At 45.8% G+C, this 14291-nt stretch overlaps 1 protein-coding gene across 1 annotated transcript; it reads right to left on the bottom strand.

Annotated features, from left to right (window-relative positions):
* Positions 1-491: 491 nt before the first annotated feature.
* Positions 492-14201, bottom strand: SNF8 (SNF8 subunit of ESCRT-II). The gene is made up of 8 exons (XM_053568071.1): positions 14048-14201; positions 13596-13646; positions 10516-10654; positions 8922-9026; positions 5729-5801; positions 4410-4551; positions 2768-2842; positions 492-712 (listed from the first exon to the last, which is right to left on the bottom strand). Exons 1-8 carry the CDS (start codon positions 14099-14101, stop codon positions 575-577), a joined length of 777 nt encoding a protein of 258 aa, XP_053424046.1. The 5' UTR covers positions 14102-14201; the 3' UTR covers positions 492-574.
* Positions 14202-14291: the final 90 nt, after the last annotated feature.

Below are 14291 nucleotides of genomic sequence, written 5' to 3'. Positions count from 1 at the left end.
GGCTTAAGAGACCTACTAAAGAGTACAGGAAGGAAAGAAAGCTAGTAAGCAATCTGAGGAAATAGAACATTGACTAATTTTTTCTTTCCTCCAATTAAGCCACCACTGACTTGTATTTCCTTCACACAAAGCTAAGTCTATAGTAACAAGAAACCTGTACGAAGGAATAAGAGACTGAAAAAACAAGTGTTATTTACTAGTCCATTAGGGCCTGCTATTTTGAAATAAATATTTTATAAGAGGTCTGAATTAGCAGAGGCTGTAATTTGTCTCACAGCCACAGAGAAATTAGGCCAGGAGACCACATTCGAGGCCCAGCGCTTCCATGAACAATTTATATTTGGCTTACAGTTAACTTGTGTTACTCAAGTTATCATTACTAGATAAATGAGATTTTCTCCAATAAAAATGCAATATGAAGACACTTTGGAAAAATAAAATACTGGGAGAAGAAAGAAAAACTTGGTATCTTTTTTCTAATTTTTTTTATGTAAACAAAATTGTCCAGGTTTATTCACCAATAGGTCTTCCCTCTTCTCCCTGCCTGCTATTGTGTGCCGTTCCACAATCTCAGTCAGGGGAGGGCTTCTCTGGCCTCCTCAGCCGTAATCTCCTGGGAGTAGAGGTCAGTGAAGAGAGCTGGCAGCCAGTAGTGAGCCTCTCCTGGGGCCTGCAAGTCCAGCCAGGCCAGCCCTTCCTTCAGCAGGTGTTCCTGCAGGGAAAAGGTAGGAAGAGCATTTGAGAAGAGAAGTTCCACTGACAGAGTAGGGTAGATGTTCATTCTCCAAACCTGTTTTAGCTTCAGCGAGGCTTTCAAACTGAATCTACACACAGGTGCCTTTACACATTTATGCAACCAAACTGGAATGATCTGTCTGGCCTTGTCCTTTGCCTGAGGTATGAAAAATGCCACCAAATCTTTTTTTTTTTATTGGAGACAGAGTCTCACTTTACTGCCCTCGGTAGAGTGCCATGATGTCACAGGACTCACAGCAACCTCCAGCTCTTGGGCTTCCACGATTCTCCCGCCTCAGCCTCCCGAGCAGCTGGGACTACAGGCACCCGCCACAATGCCCAGACATTTTTTGGTTGCAGTTCAGCCGGGGCCGGGTTTGAACCCGCCACCCTCGGTCTATGGGGCTGGCGCCCTACTCATTGAGCCACAGGCGCCACCTGCCACCAAATCTTTTAACTTGTGCTGCTGAGGAAAAGAGTAAAGCAAATCCAAGCCAAGCACAGTGGGATGTAGTAGGGAGAACGTAGGGCAACAGAGATCGACTGAGCAAATCACCTTGCCTCTGTTCCCCCAGAAGCAAAATGGAGGTCATTTTTTCCCCCTGTTTCACTTTGTCACCCTCAGTAGAGTGCCACAGTTTCACAGCTCACAGCAACCTTGAACTCTTGGGCTCAAGTGATTCTCTTGCCTCAGCTGCCCAAGTAGCTGGGACTACAGGTGCACTCCACAACACCTGGCTATTTTTAGAGATGGGGTCTTGCTCTAGTTCAAGCTGGTCTCGAACTCCTGAGCTCAGGCAATCCGCCCACCTCGGCTTCCCAGAGTGCTGGGATTACAGGCGTGAGCCACCGTGTCTGGCCTCTTCTATCTTTGATTTAATTCACTGGGCAGTGGTTACAGCGCTGGCCACATACACGGAGGCAAGCGGGTTTGAACCCAGCCTGGGCCAGCTAAACAACAATGACAACTGCAACAAAAAAATAGCTGGGCAGGCGCCTGTAGTCCCAGCTACTTGGGAAGCTGAAGCAAGAGAATTGTTTAAGCCCAAGAGTTCGAGGTTGCTGTGAGCTGTGACACCTCAGCACTACAAAGGGCAACATAGTGAGATTGTCTCAAAAAAAAATAGTAATTTACTGGGTAACAGATGCTAGAAATATGCTCAAGATGGGTTGGTTCTGCCCAGTAACATGAAACAGGTAATTAAGTTATTGCCATTTTACAGATAAAAGTCCTGGATAAGGAAAAAGGTGCTAACACCCAGGCTCCTACATTCTCATGCTGCTGCTGCCTCTTCACAGCAGTCTTTTATCAGTACCATGAAGTCTGTATATATAAAATTATATACAATATGCAATATAATGCTTAGTGTGTAATTATAGATATGTAATTATCTTAAGTAGTTAATAATTCCCTTCACTCTTTGCTAACAGTATTATTGCTACTACAAACTATATTAACCTCCTGACCAGCAACTCCAGCTCAAGATATTCAGGAAAGGGGCAGCGCCTGTGGCTCAGTGAGTAGGGCGCCGGCCCCATATGCCGAGGGTGGCGGGTTCGGACCCAGCCCCGGCCAAACTGCAACAAAAAAATAGCCGGGTGTTGTGGCGGGAGCCTGTAGTCCCGGCTGCTCGGGAGGCTGAGGCAAGAGAATCGCGTAAGCCCAAGAGTTAGAGGTTGCTGAGAACTGTGTGATGCCACGGCACTCTACCGAGGGCGGTACTGTGAGACTCTGTCTCTACAAAAAAAAAAAAAAAAGATATTCAGGAAAGCAACTGGGTGTCTGTTCCCCTGGAGCAGAGGCAGCCTGGTATTACATGCATGCCAAAGTTAGAGGCCTGCCTTGGTGAGTTCTACCTCTTCAGTGCCATCTTCAGAGAAAAGTGCTGGGTTCCCTTCTAGCATGGCAGCAGTAGCCTTCAAGGCAAGAGACCAGCAAAGTGAGGCTGAAGCTTCTGACTAGGTGAAACCCATCCACCCGCCTCCTCCCATCTGAGATTCATCTTTTCTGGGCCATTCCAAAGTCACATACCAGCACTTGCCGCACTCGCTCAGTCTCCCATTTAAGACTAGCTTTGATTTCACTGACAGTCACGTAGCCATTTTTCTGAAGGAAAGAGGAATGGGGATGGAGTCAGTTAAGAGTGTGCTTTCCCTAAGAACTCAGCATTTGCCCAGGAACAGACCTAAGCCGCAAAAGCAAGAGCTGCCCTTGGGCCAAGCTTTCATGAGCATAGAAAAAGAACTTATATTAACTTTTTTTTTTAATTGAGACAGAGTCTCACTTTGTGGCCCTCAGCTGAGTGCTGTGGCATCATAGCTCACAGCAACCTCCAACTCTTGGGCTCAAGCGATTCTCTTGCCTCAGCCTCCCAAGTATCTGGGACTACAGTCATGAACCACAATGCCCGATTTTTTTTTTTTTTGTAGAGAGGAGGTCTCCCTCTGGCTCAGGCTGATCTCAAACTCCTGAGCTCAGGGCAATCCACCCACCTTGGCCTCCCAGAGTGCTAGGATTACAGGTGTGAGCCACCACGCCCAGACAGAAAAAGAACTTTCAAAGGTCCCAGAGAGGGTAGGGATGGGGATGGGGTGGAGGTGACTTTCAGGATGATAAAGATAGCTTAGTAGGGGCGACGCCTGTGGCTCAGTCGGTAGGGCGCCGGCCCCATATACCGAGGGTGGCAGGTTCAAACCCGGCCCCGGCTGAACTGCAAACCAAAAAATAGCTGGGCGTTGTGGCGGGCGCCTGTAGTCCCAGCTACTCAGGAGGCTGAGGCAAGAGAATCGCTTAAGCCCAGGAGTTGGAGGTTGCTGTGAGCTGTGTGATGCCATGGCACTCTACCGAGGGTGATAAAGTGAGACTCTGTATCTACAAAAAAAAAAAAAAAAAAAGATAGCTTAGTAGGTTCAATCTTACAAAGTGGGGACCCTGGTACTAAGATTAAGTTAGACTTCAACTGTATGACAATGGAATATTCAGAATAATTAACTGATAGGAAGGAATAGCGATAATCATAAAATATTAATCTAAAATTTTTCAATATTTAATCCTTGCTCTGCCTCATTCTACCATCCCCCAATATAGAAAAGCCCCTCCCTGATTTAGTTTTGTTTTGTATTATAACTAAAACTGAACTTGTCTTCCCTAAATACATGATGGGGATTTGGGGAAAATGGTATATGCTATAGGCATGCTAAAGGCATGTTGAGGGATGTGGGAGTGGCAAACAAGATTTTATAAAATCTGTTCTGAAGACTCCACAAAGTAGTTTCCAAAGACATCAAAGAGTCTCTCTATTCAAGGAAGTACAGTTAGCTGTCTGCATGTCTATGTGACTAGACTGTAAGCTCCTTGAGAGCAGGAACTATACTGCACCTATCTTTATATGCCCCACAGCCTAGCTCAGCACTATAGCTGATTAATAAATGTCTGCTGAACCAGCACAAGTCTGAGTAATTCATCCACAAGACAGTCACCCCAGAAGACCTGGGGAAAGCACAGAACAGCTCCCAACTCCCCAACCAGACTGTTCCTTTTTTTTTTTTTTGGTTTTTGGCCGGGGCTGGGTTTGAACCCGCTGCCTCCGGCATATGGGGACCGGCGCTCTACTCCTTGAGCCACAGGCGCCGCCCCAGACTGTTCCTTATACACACAGAAGGCCCACTAGTACCTCTGCCAGCTGCAGCACCACGGTGTGATCCATATTGAGCTCAGCTGGAACAGACTGAATGAGGTAAGTACCGCCCACAGGGATGATGCCGAAGCCAGTGCCAAGTGCCTTTAGTTTCTTGATGGCCCTGATCAGGTCGTCTCTGAGGTGAGGAAGAGCTGCTTAAAGACCTTTGGCAGATCAGACCCAACAATGCTAGTTTCAGCTCTACCCTGGGTAGGATACTCTGACAGAAGATTCAAAAAGCTGCACACCACTGAACTATGTCAGTAAAAAGGCAGGGATAAAAAGGGCCAAATGGTGCTTAGACAATCGAGGGAGATGTTACAGGAGTCAGGCTTTCCACTCAGCAAAGCATCAATTCCAACATCCAGAGATCAAAAATACACCTGCAGGAGCCCATCAGGAAATGTGAATGAGTGAGCTGCAGAGGACTATAGTGTGAACTATGGCAAACTAGAGAATTCTTATCCATTTCAAAAAGGGAAACCCAGCTGGTTATTGCCATTTGAAATTCAAGCCCAGTACTGCCACGTTTTCTGAGGGCTTAGCTGACAGCCAGCTCAAATCAGAGGAAAAAAAACCCCACAAAATAGCACATAGATTATACACGTATATCCAGCCCACATACTGAGAGTTTACAACCACTGCCAAATCTCAAAGATCACCTAACCAGCCAGGCAAAGGGGATTTTAAGGTAAATTGGAATGCTTTCTTCAACTCTCTAGAATAGCAAATTAAAATCTATTTCAAATGCACTAACTCACCCATTCCCTATGAGAATTAATCTGCAATGAGTATAACTAGTATCTTTTGTCATCACTTTCTTTTTAAATATTCCAGGTCTTCATGATCTCATCCAAGGCTGGCTCCTTATGAGTGACATCAAAAACAGCCTTTTATTTTTTCTTAAACCGGGCTTACACATAGAGGCTGGTGAACCAGATCAGTTTATACCCTTCATCTCATCCCCATCTCTTTCCCCATCCTTTCTAGGCACCTACTCTAGTCTACTTGGCCATCAATAATCTGAGGAGTATATACAGCCCCAAGTATACTAAAAAATAATATACAGGTATGCATGAAAAAAAATACCTAGAAGGAAATATATCAAAATATACAACAGCTGTCATCTCAAGAAATTAACAAATGATTTGTTTCCTTTTTTATATCTCTGCACTTTCAGTTTTCTAAAATAAAAATATATTTTATTCTGATCTTACAGATTCTTAAGTTAGCTTAGACATATGAGAAAATATTTCCATCTAATTTTTAAAGACCTCTTTCTGTACTCCAAGGGGTTTGAAGGCAAGACCTACTGGCTGACATCCTGGGCGAATTTGCCCCTTCCTTTTAACACTTGTTGATGTAGTTCCTCCAGAGTTATCAGACCTATTAGAGAGGGGGACAGAAAGCAGACAAAGCAATTAAACTTATGGCTGCAACCACTTAAAATAAATGAACAATCATTACTTTCCAGTAGCCTACAAGTCGCAAAACAGCATTCTAGTTCCTACATTTCTTTCACTTCTGGGCACATGCAAGAAATGGGTTCTGGGGCGGTGCCTGTGGCTCAGTGAGTAGGGCGCCGGCCCCATATGCTGAGGGTCGTGGGTTCAAACCCAGCCCCGGCCAAACTGCAACCAAAAAATAGTCGGGTGTTGTGGCGGGCACCTGTAGTCCCAGCTGCTCGGGAGGCTGAGGCAAGAGAATCACGTAAACCCAAGAGTTAGAGGTTGCTGTGAGCCGTGTGACACCACGGCACTCTACCAGAGGGCAGTACAGTGAGACTCTGCCTCTACAAAAAAAAAAAAAAAAAAAAGAAAACAAATGGGTTCTGAGGGGCAGCACCTGTGGCTCAAAGGGGTAGGGCGCTGGCCCCATATGCCGGAGGTGGCGGGTTCAAACCCAGCCCTGGCCAAAAACTGCAAAAAAAAAAAAAAAAGAAATGGGTTCTGAGACCTTATTAAGACCTTCGATAAAGTGAGACCTATGAAAATCTCCTAAAAACAAAGGCAGTATCTTTGAAGAACTGTAAAATGTTCCCTTGACATCAAGGCTATGTGAATTTATAGTGGATGATTTATTACAAGTTTTGAGTTATCTTTAACTTCAACACAGACCATTCAATGTGCTTATTAAAAAAGATGGCATCAGGCTGGTGAGGTGGCTCACACCTGTAATCTCAGCACTTGGGAGGCCGAGGTGGGTAGATTGCCTGAGCTCACAGGTTCAAGACCACCCTAAGCCACAGCAAGACCCCATCTCTAAAACAAAGCCAGGTGTTGTGGCGGGTGCCTATAGTTCCAGCTATTTGGGAGGCTGAGACAAGAGGATCACTTGAGTCCAAGTGCTGCGAGCTAAGATGCCATGGCACTCTACCAAGGGTGACTAAGTGAGACTCTCTCCAAAAAAAAAAAGTCATCACAAGACAACTATTCTTTTTTTTTGGCTGGGGCCAGGTTTGAACCCACCACCTCTGGTATATGGGACCAGCACCCTACTCCTTGAGCCACAGGCGCCGCCCACAAAACAACTATTCTTTTTTTTTTTTGGCCGGGGCTGGGTTTCAACCCGCCACCTCTGGCATATGGGACCGGTGCACCACTCCTTGAGGGATAGGCGCCGCCCAAGACAACTATTCTTAAGGTTGCATTTTAGGGAGCACAGATACTCAGGTGGCTTTATCCTATCTTGGAGACAGTGCAGGCCTTAAGTTACTAATAAGAAAACTGCCAGGTGTGGTGGTTGGCAGTTATAATCCTATAATCCTAGCACTCTGGGAACCCCAGGCAGGTGGATTGCTTGAGCTAAGGAGTTCAAGACCAGCCTGAGCTAAAGCAAGACCCTGTCTCTACTAAAAATAGAAAAATTAGCCAGGGGTTGTGGTGGGTGCCTATAGTCCCAGCTACTCAGGAGACTGAGGCAAGAGGATTGCTTGAACCCAAGAGTTTGAGGTTGCTGTGAACTACAATGACACTGTGATAATCAATCGTAGGGCAACAGAGTGAGACTCTGTCTCAAAGAAAAAAAAAATCATACTTTAGGGGGAAAGGCCTATTTCCTACCAGTCTACTATTTTCTTTTTTTTTTTTTTGTAGAGACAGAGTCTCACTTTTATGGCCCTCTATAGAATGCCGTGGCCTCACACAGCTCACAGCAACCTCCAACTCCAGGGCTTAAGCGATTCTCTTGCCTCAGCCTCCCGAGCAGCTGGGACTACAGGCACCCGCCACAACGCCCGGCTATTTTTTGGTTGCAGTTTGGCCGGGGCTGGGTTTGAACCTGCCACCCTCGGTATATGTGGCCGGCGCCTTACCGACTGAGCCACAGGCGCCGCCCTTTTTTTTTTTTTTGAGACAGAGTCTCCAGCTGTCGCCCTGGGTAGTGTCCCATGGTGTCAGCATAGCTCACAGCAATCTCCAGCTCTTTTTTTTTATTTTTTTGTAGAGACAGAGTCTCACTTTATCACCCTCAGTAGAGTGCCGTGGCATCACACAGCTCACAGCAACCTCCAACTCCTGGGCTTAGGCGATACTCTTGCCTCAGCCTTCCAAGTAGCTGGGACTACAGGCACCCACCATAACCCCCAGCTATTTTTTTGTTGCAGTTTGGCCAGGGCTGGGTTTGAACCCACCACCCTCGGTATATGGGGCCGATGCCCTACTCACTGAGCCATAGGCACCACCCTTTTTTTTTTCTTTTTGTTGAGACAATCTCACTTTGTCGCTCTCAATAGAGTGCTGTAGAATCACAGCTCACAGCAACCTTAAACTGCCAGGCTCAAATGATTCTCTAGCCTCAGCCTCCGAAATAGCTGAGACAACAGGCCCTGGCCACAGCACCTGGCTATTTTTAGCGATGAGATCTCACTCTGGGTCAGGCTGGGCTGGAACTTGTGAGCTCAGACAATTCACCCACCTCAGCCTCCCAGAGTGCTAGGATTACAGGCATGAGGCACTGCACCTGGCCACTCTACTATTTTCTGTAATGACTGAGGGACTCTAGGCCTCCCTGGCCAAAGATCTTTGGAAAACAGAAATAATCGCTCAGGTAATTTTATTTATCCTTGGTTGTAGAGACCTGTCACGGATTCAACTGCATGAAACAGCTAAGATTCAAAATCTGACAGACCTGGCTTGGTGCCTGTGGCTCAAGTGGCTAAGGCGCCAGCCATATACACCTGAGCTGGTGGGTTCGAATCCAGCCCAGGCCCGCCAAACAACAATGACAGCTGCAACCAAAAAATAGCCGGGCGTTGTGGCGGGTGCCTGTAGTCCCAGCTACTTGGGAGGCTGAGGCAGAAGAATCGCTTAAGCCCAGGAGTTAGAGGTTGCTGTCAGCTGTGATGCCACAACACTCTACCCAGGGCGACAGCTTGAGGCTCTATCTCCAAAAAAAACAAAAAAATATGACAGGCCTGTAGACAGTAGGATGGAAAAATAATCTCTCCATGTTTTCTCCCACTCAGACAAATTCACAGCCCAGTTAATAGGACCTAGATACCCTCACCTCCATTCCGGTGCTTTAGCGCCAGGCAGACTTCAATAATCTGGACACCCAATTCATAATAGAAGTCCCCCACACCCAGCATCTCAGACCAAAATCCTTTTCCAGCTACAAGACAGAAAAGTAAAACCTTGGTTACTCAGTAATTTACATCCTTTTCATTCAAAGCCGGATTAAAACATTTATCTCAGGTTAAGCCTTCTCTGCCTAGCCCAAAGTCATTCTGCTACTCAGGATTCTTTGAAATAATCTAAACTTTTAGAAATAATCTAAACTCAGATAATTTCAAAGGGTGGACAATCTAAAAGTCACTTCTACTTGGCTGCTACTTCTGGTTCAGGATCCTGAAAAAATGAGTTTTCCTTTCATAACACATACAGCGAAATATAATGGGGGGAAAAAGGAAAGAAAAAAGAAATACAATGGGAGATATAATGTCTCAGTCTTAGACAAGACTAAGAGAAAGAATATGCAAATGTGGCATTGGAAACCACTGAAGAGTGAAAAATGCAGGTTATATGGTAGTAGCAATGAGAGCATAATCCCATAAATGGAAAAGGAAGTTTATATATATGAGGAAGATATGCAGTCATGAGGTGATTAAAAACAGGGATACATCCTGAGAAATACATCATTAGGTGATTCTGTTGTGAGACTAACAGAGTGGACTCGCACCAATCTAGATGGTACAGCCTACTACATCTAGGTTACATGCTGTGACCTCCTGCTTCTAGGCTACAGAACTATATCCCATGTTATTATACCAAATACTGCACACAACTGTAACATTATGGTATTTGTGCATGTCTAAATGTAGAAAAGGTATAGTAACATTAGAGTATCATTATCTTTTTTTTTTTTTTTTTTTTTTGAGACAGAGTTTCAAACTGTTGCCCTGGGTACAGTGCTGTGGCATCATAGCTCACAGCAACCTCAAACTCTTGGGCTTAAGTGATTCTCTTGCCTCAGCCTCCCAAGCAGCTGGGACTATAGGTGCCTGCCACAATGCCTATTTTTTTGTTATTGTTGTCATTGTTGTTTGGAGGGCCCGGGCTGGATTCAAACCCACCAGCTCTGTGTATATGGCTGGTGCCCTAGCCGTTTGAGCTACAGGTGCCAAACCTAGAGTATTATAATCTTATGGGACCACCATCATCTATCTTATCCATTGTGACTGAAAAATTATATGGTACCTGACTGTACCTTAAACTGTCAACAATACTTATCTGTGTAATTATGGATAAGAATCAAGAGAATTTCACTTCCTTTATATAGTTCTTTGTTGACTAACTATACAATCATATACTACTTTTAAAAAATTGAATATTTTTTAATAAAGAGAGAAAATGCCATAAAAAATTCCACTGTAGATAATTCATGGGAAGATCATGAACACTGGCTACTTGGCCTGTACTCAGCCTTTCTGTATTCCCCAACAGATTGGGCACTAGCCATCCTGCTAGGTACTGTCTAAAGACTTTATCCTCTGAATCTGCCTGCAGGCTCTTCTAGAGGATGAGTGGTAATGACAACTGGATGAGCTTCTGTACATTAAGAACCCTATGAAAACACTGGACCCCTACAGACATCTCCTTACAGGCCAGAGGATCCACCCCAATGGTTGCACACATGTCCTGGAACTGCACACGGAACTCAGGATTCTTCCGGATCTCCTGCTTGTGCTTGCTGGCAAATTCCTCCAGGTTGGTCTTGAACATGTCCAACTGCTTTGACATCTTTTGGATGGACAAAGGGGAGATTAAGGGCCGCCCAGCCAGATGATAATCAGATGCCCAAAATAAGTCCCTGGCACAGTGGCAGGACAAAGGCTGAAATAACCTGTCTCCTTCAGGCCTACCATTACGTTGTTTACTATCTCTCTCTGTTTATCCCTGCTCCTATTTCACAGTTCTGTTGTCAGCAGAAATGTTATCTGTACTGTTTCCCCAATTCGAAAACACACATTTTTTTCATGTGTTCCTGTTCTATAACCAGGCTACACTACTAATGAACGTGCACATAAAATGTAACTTTTCTTTTTCCCGCAAAAAAGTACTATTAAGGTGTACCTAATAATCCATTTTTTCTTAGAAATGAGGAAATGCAGTGTTCATGCAGTAGAAAATCTTTAGCCACTGACAGAAAGGCTGGATAATAAAAAGTAAAGCCTGTGCCGGGTGCGGTGGCACATGCCTGTAATCCCAGCACTTGGGAGGCCAAGGCAGGTGGATTGCCTGAGCTCACCAGTTTGAGACCAGCCTGAGCCAGAGCGAGACCTCATCTCTAAAATATAGCCAGGCATGGCTCAGCACCTGTTACACAGCGGTTATGGTGCCAGCCACATACACTGAGAATGGTAGGTTCAAACTCAGCCTGGGCCAGCTAAACAACAATGACAACTGCAACCAAAAAAAATAGCCGGTAGCCGGGCGTTGTGGCAGGCGCCTGTAGCCCCAGCTACTCGGGAGGCTGAGGCAAGGGAATTGCCTAAGCCCAGGAGATGGAGTTGCTGTGAGCTGTGTGATGCCATGGCACTCTACCGAGGGCAATAAAGTAAAACTCTGTCTCTACAAAAAAAAATAGCCGGGCATTGTGGCAGGCACCTGTAGTCCCAGCTACTTGGAAGGCTGAGGCAAGAGAATTACTTAAGCCCAAGAGTTTGAGGTTGCTGTGAGCTGTGACACCATAGCACTCTACCCAGGGCGACATAGTGAGACTCTGTCTCAAAAAAAAAGGCGGCACCCATAGCTCAGTGGGTAGGGCGCTGGCCACATACCCCAAGGCTGGCAGGTTTGAACCCAGCCCAGGCCAGCTAAAAAAACAACAATGATAACCGCAACAAAAAAAATAGCCAGGCGTTGTGGCAGGCGCCTATAGTCCCAGCTACTTGGGAGGCTGAGGCAAGAGAATCACGGAAGCCCAAGAGTTTGAGTTTGCTGTGAGCTGTGACGCCACAGCATTCTACCCAGAGCGACAGCTTGAGACTGTTTCAAAAGAAAAAAAACGAAGCCTGACATGAATTTTCTTTAGGCTTTGATTATGGAACACCTTAGGGATCAACAACAGATAAAGAATCTCTCAGGTGTCACCTGTAGTCCCAGCTGCTTGGGAGGCTGAGGCAAGAGAATCACAAAAGCCCAAGAGCTGGAGGTTGCTGTGAGCCATGTGATGCCACGGCACTCTACCGAGGGCAGTAAAGTGAGACTCTGTCTCTACAAAAAAAAAATAATAATAAAAAAAAATTAAAAAAATAATAATAAAGCTCCGCTGTCATACTAAAAAAAAAAAAAAAAAAAAGAATCTCTCAGGTGGGGATGTGCTCTACCAGATTGCATTCCATGTTAAGTACAAAAAGGTCAGGAATTTTCTTTTCTTTTCTTTTTGAGATAGTCTCACTCTGCTGCCCAGGGTAGAGTGCCATGGCATCACCCCAGCACACGGCAACCTCAAACTCCTGGGCTCAAGTGATCCTCCTGCCTCAGCCTCCTGAGTAACTGGACATACAAGTGCCCACCACAAGTCCCAGCTAATTTTTCTTTTTTTTTTTTTTGTAGAGACAGAGTCTCACTTTATGGCCCTCGGTAGAGTGCCATGGCATCCCACAGCTCACAGTAACCTCCAATTCCTGGGCTTAAGCGATTCTCTTGCCTCAGCCTCCCGAGTAGCTGGGACTACAGGCACCCACCACAATGCCCAGCTATTTTTTGGTTGCAGTTCAGCCGAGGCTGGGTTTGAACCCTCCACCCTCGGTATATGGGGCCGGCGCCTTACTGACTGAGCCACAGGCGCCGCCCTAATTTTTCTATTTTTTTAATAGAGATGAGGTCTCGCTCTTGCTCACACTGGTCTCCCAGAGTGGTAAGGTTATAAGCATGAGCCACCACACCCAGCCAGGTTGGGAATTTTCTGATTTTATTTGTATTATCACTTCTCTTTTTCTAATTAATAAAGCCCATCTTTTACCCCAACAAAAGTAACCACTGGCCCAGTATCTCTTTCCCCTTTGCTACATAAGAAGCTCCACATTCTTCTAATCACTTTCAGTTGACTCCTATTTGTCACCTCTCCTTCAGCCACACAGCCTATTTTTCCTTAGGTCATGAGCCCATTTTTCTGCCTAACTGCCTACTCCCCCTCTTCGACCACCACAATAACTAGTTAAATCAAAGTATGTACAAAAAAAGCGTTAGAGAAAAAAATGGCACAGTGGCTGCATCCCCACCACTCACACACATTCTGGTATGTGCCTAGATGTTATAATAATGGTGGTGGTGGGTTCCACAGGTTAGGCAGTTTTCATTTTGTTCTGAGTCATTTAAAGTAAAAGTCCCAAAAGACCTAAACCAAACAGCTTTACCTTTTACTATCAATATAACTTTGGACAAATTAACACTTCGGTGTCCTTAATGTAAAACTCAGAATAACAGAGTTCCTTCCCTATGGGACTGTAACAAGAACTGAATAAAAGAGGATACCTGAGTAAAACAGACAAAACCGGGGACATTACAAGCATGTAATTATGCGAAGATGTTAGCTATTATTATTAGCAATCACCTAGATTATCTTAGCTGCCCAAAAATCAAGAGTGGCCAAATACTCCATATTTAATTCAATCTAAACAGTCACGTTTACATCAAAGTGTCTCCCTTCTTTCCAGGAGCCCTACAACCAACTCACCTGAGCCAACTGGTCCTCCGCTAAGACAGTCCCTCTCTCCTTATATTTGGCCTATCAGACAAAGAGACGAGCATGAGTTAAGTGAGTCGGCGCTGGGGGCCCCAACTTGGGCTGCCACAAGTATAGTATGAATAGAGGAGGGTCATTTTTCTTTTCTTTTCTTTTCTTTTTAGGGAGAAGTATAGCATAGGGTGAGAGTAAAATCAACGACTGTAGATTCTGGCGTAGAATCCCGTCTGTAGTCAAACCTGGGCAACTCGAAGAAAGGGCTGGCGGATCTGGAGGTGATGACCCTCCAAACTACCGAGTTGGAGAAATTCAATTCCCCGCGTTCCGAGAAGCCTGTCTTAGATTTTTATAGGAAGCGATTAAAGGGTACATCTGCTCCAGGAGACTTCAGTATCTCACGCGTCAGGAAGGTGTGGACTGTCGTCAGCCGTCTTCTTTCTTACCTCGGCAAGCTTCTTCTTGGCGATGGCGCCGGCTCCCACCCCTCGGCGGTGCATCGCGGCCCTGGGCCCGCGGGCCGCCCCGCTGCTGGGACCCCAGCCTTCCGCGTCCGGGGTTCCACTGCCTGCTCTCCAACGCGGAAGCCCCAGCCGCACGTCATCCACGCGCGCCGGAAGCCACACGCCCAACTTCCTGCCGCAGGGTGAGTTTTCCAGCCGCCACAGGCCCAGAGACCCCGCCTTCAGG

The sequence above is a fragment of the Nycticebus coucang genome, chromosome 18, assembly GCF_027406575.1.
Source record: "Nycticebus coucang isolate mNycCou1 chromosome 18, mNycCou1.pri, whole genome shotgun sequence".
NCBI lineage: Eukaryota > Metazoa > Chordata > Mammalia > Primates > Lorisidae > Nycticebus > Nycticebus coucang.
This window is presented reverse-complemented; position numbering and strand designations above follow the sequence as displayed.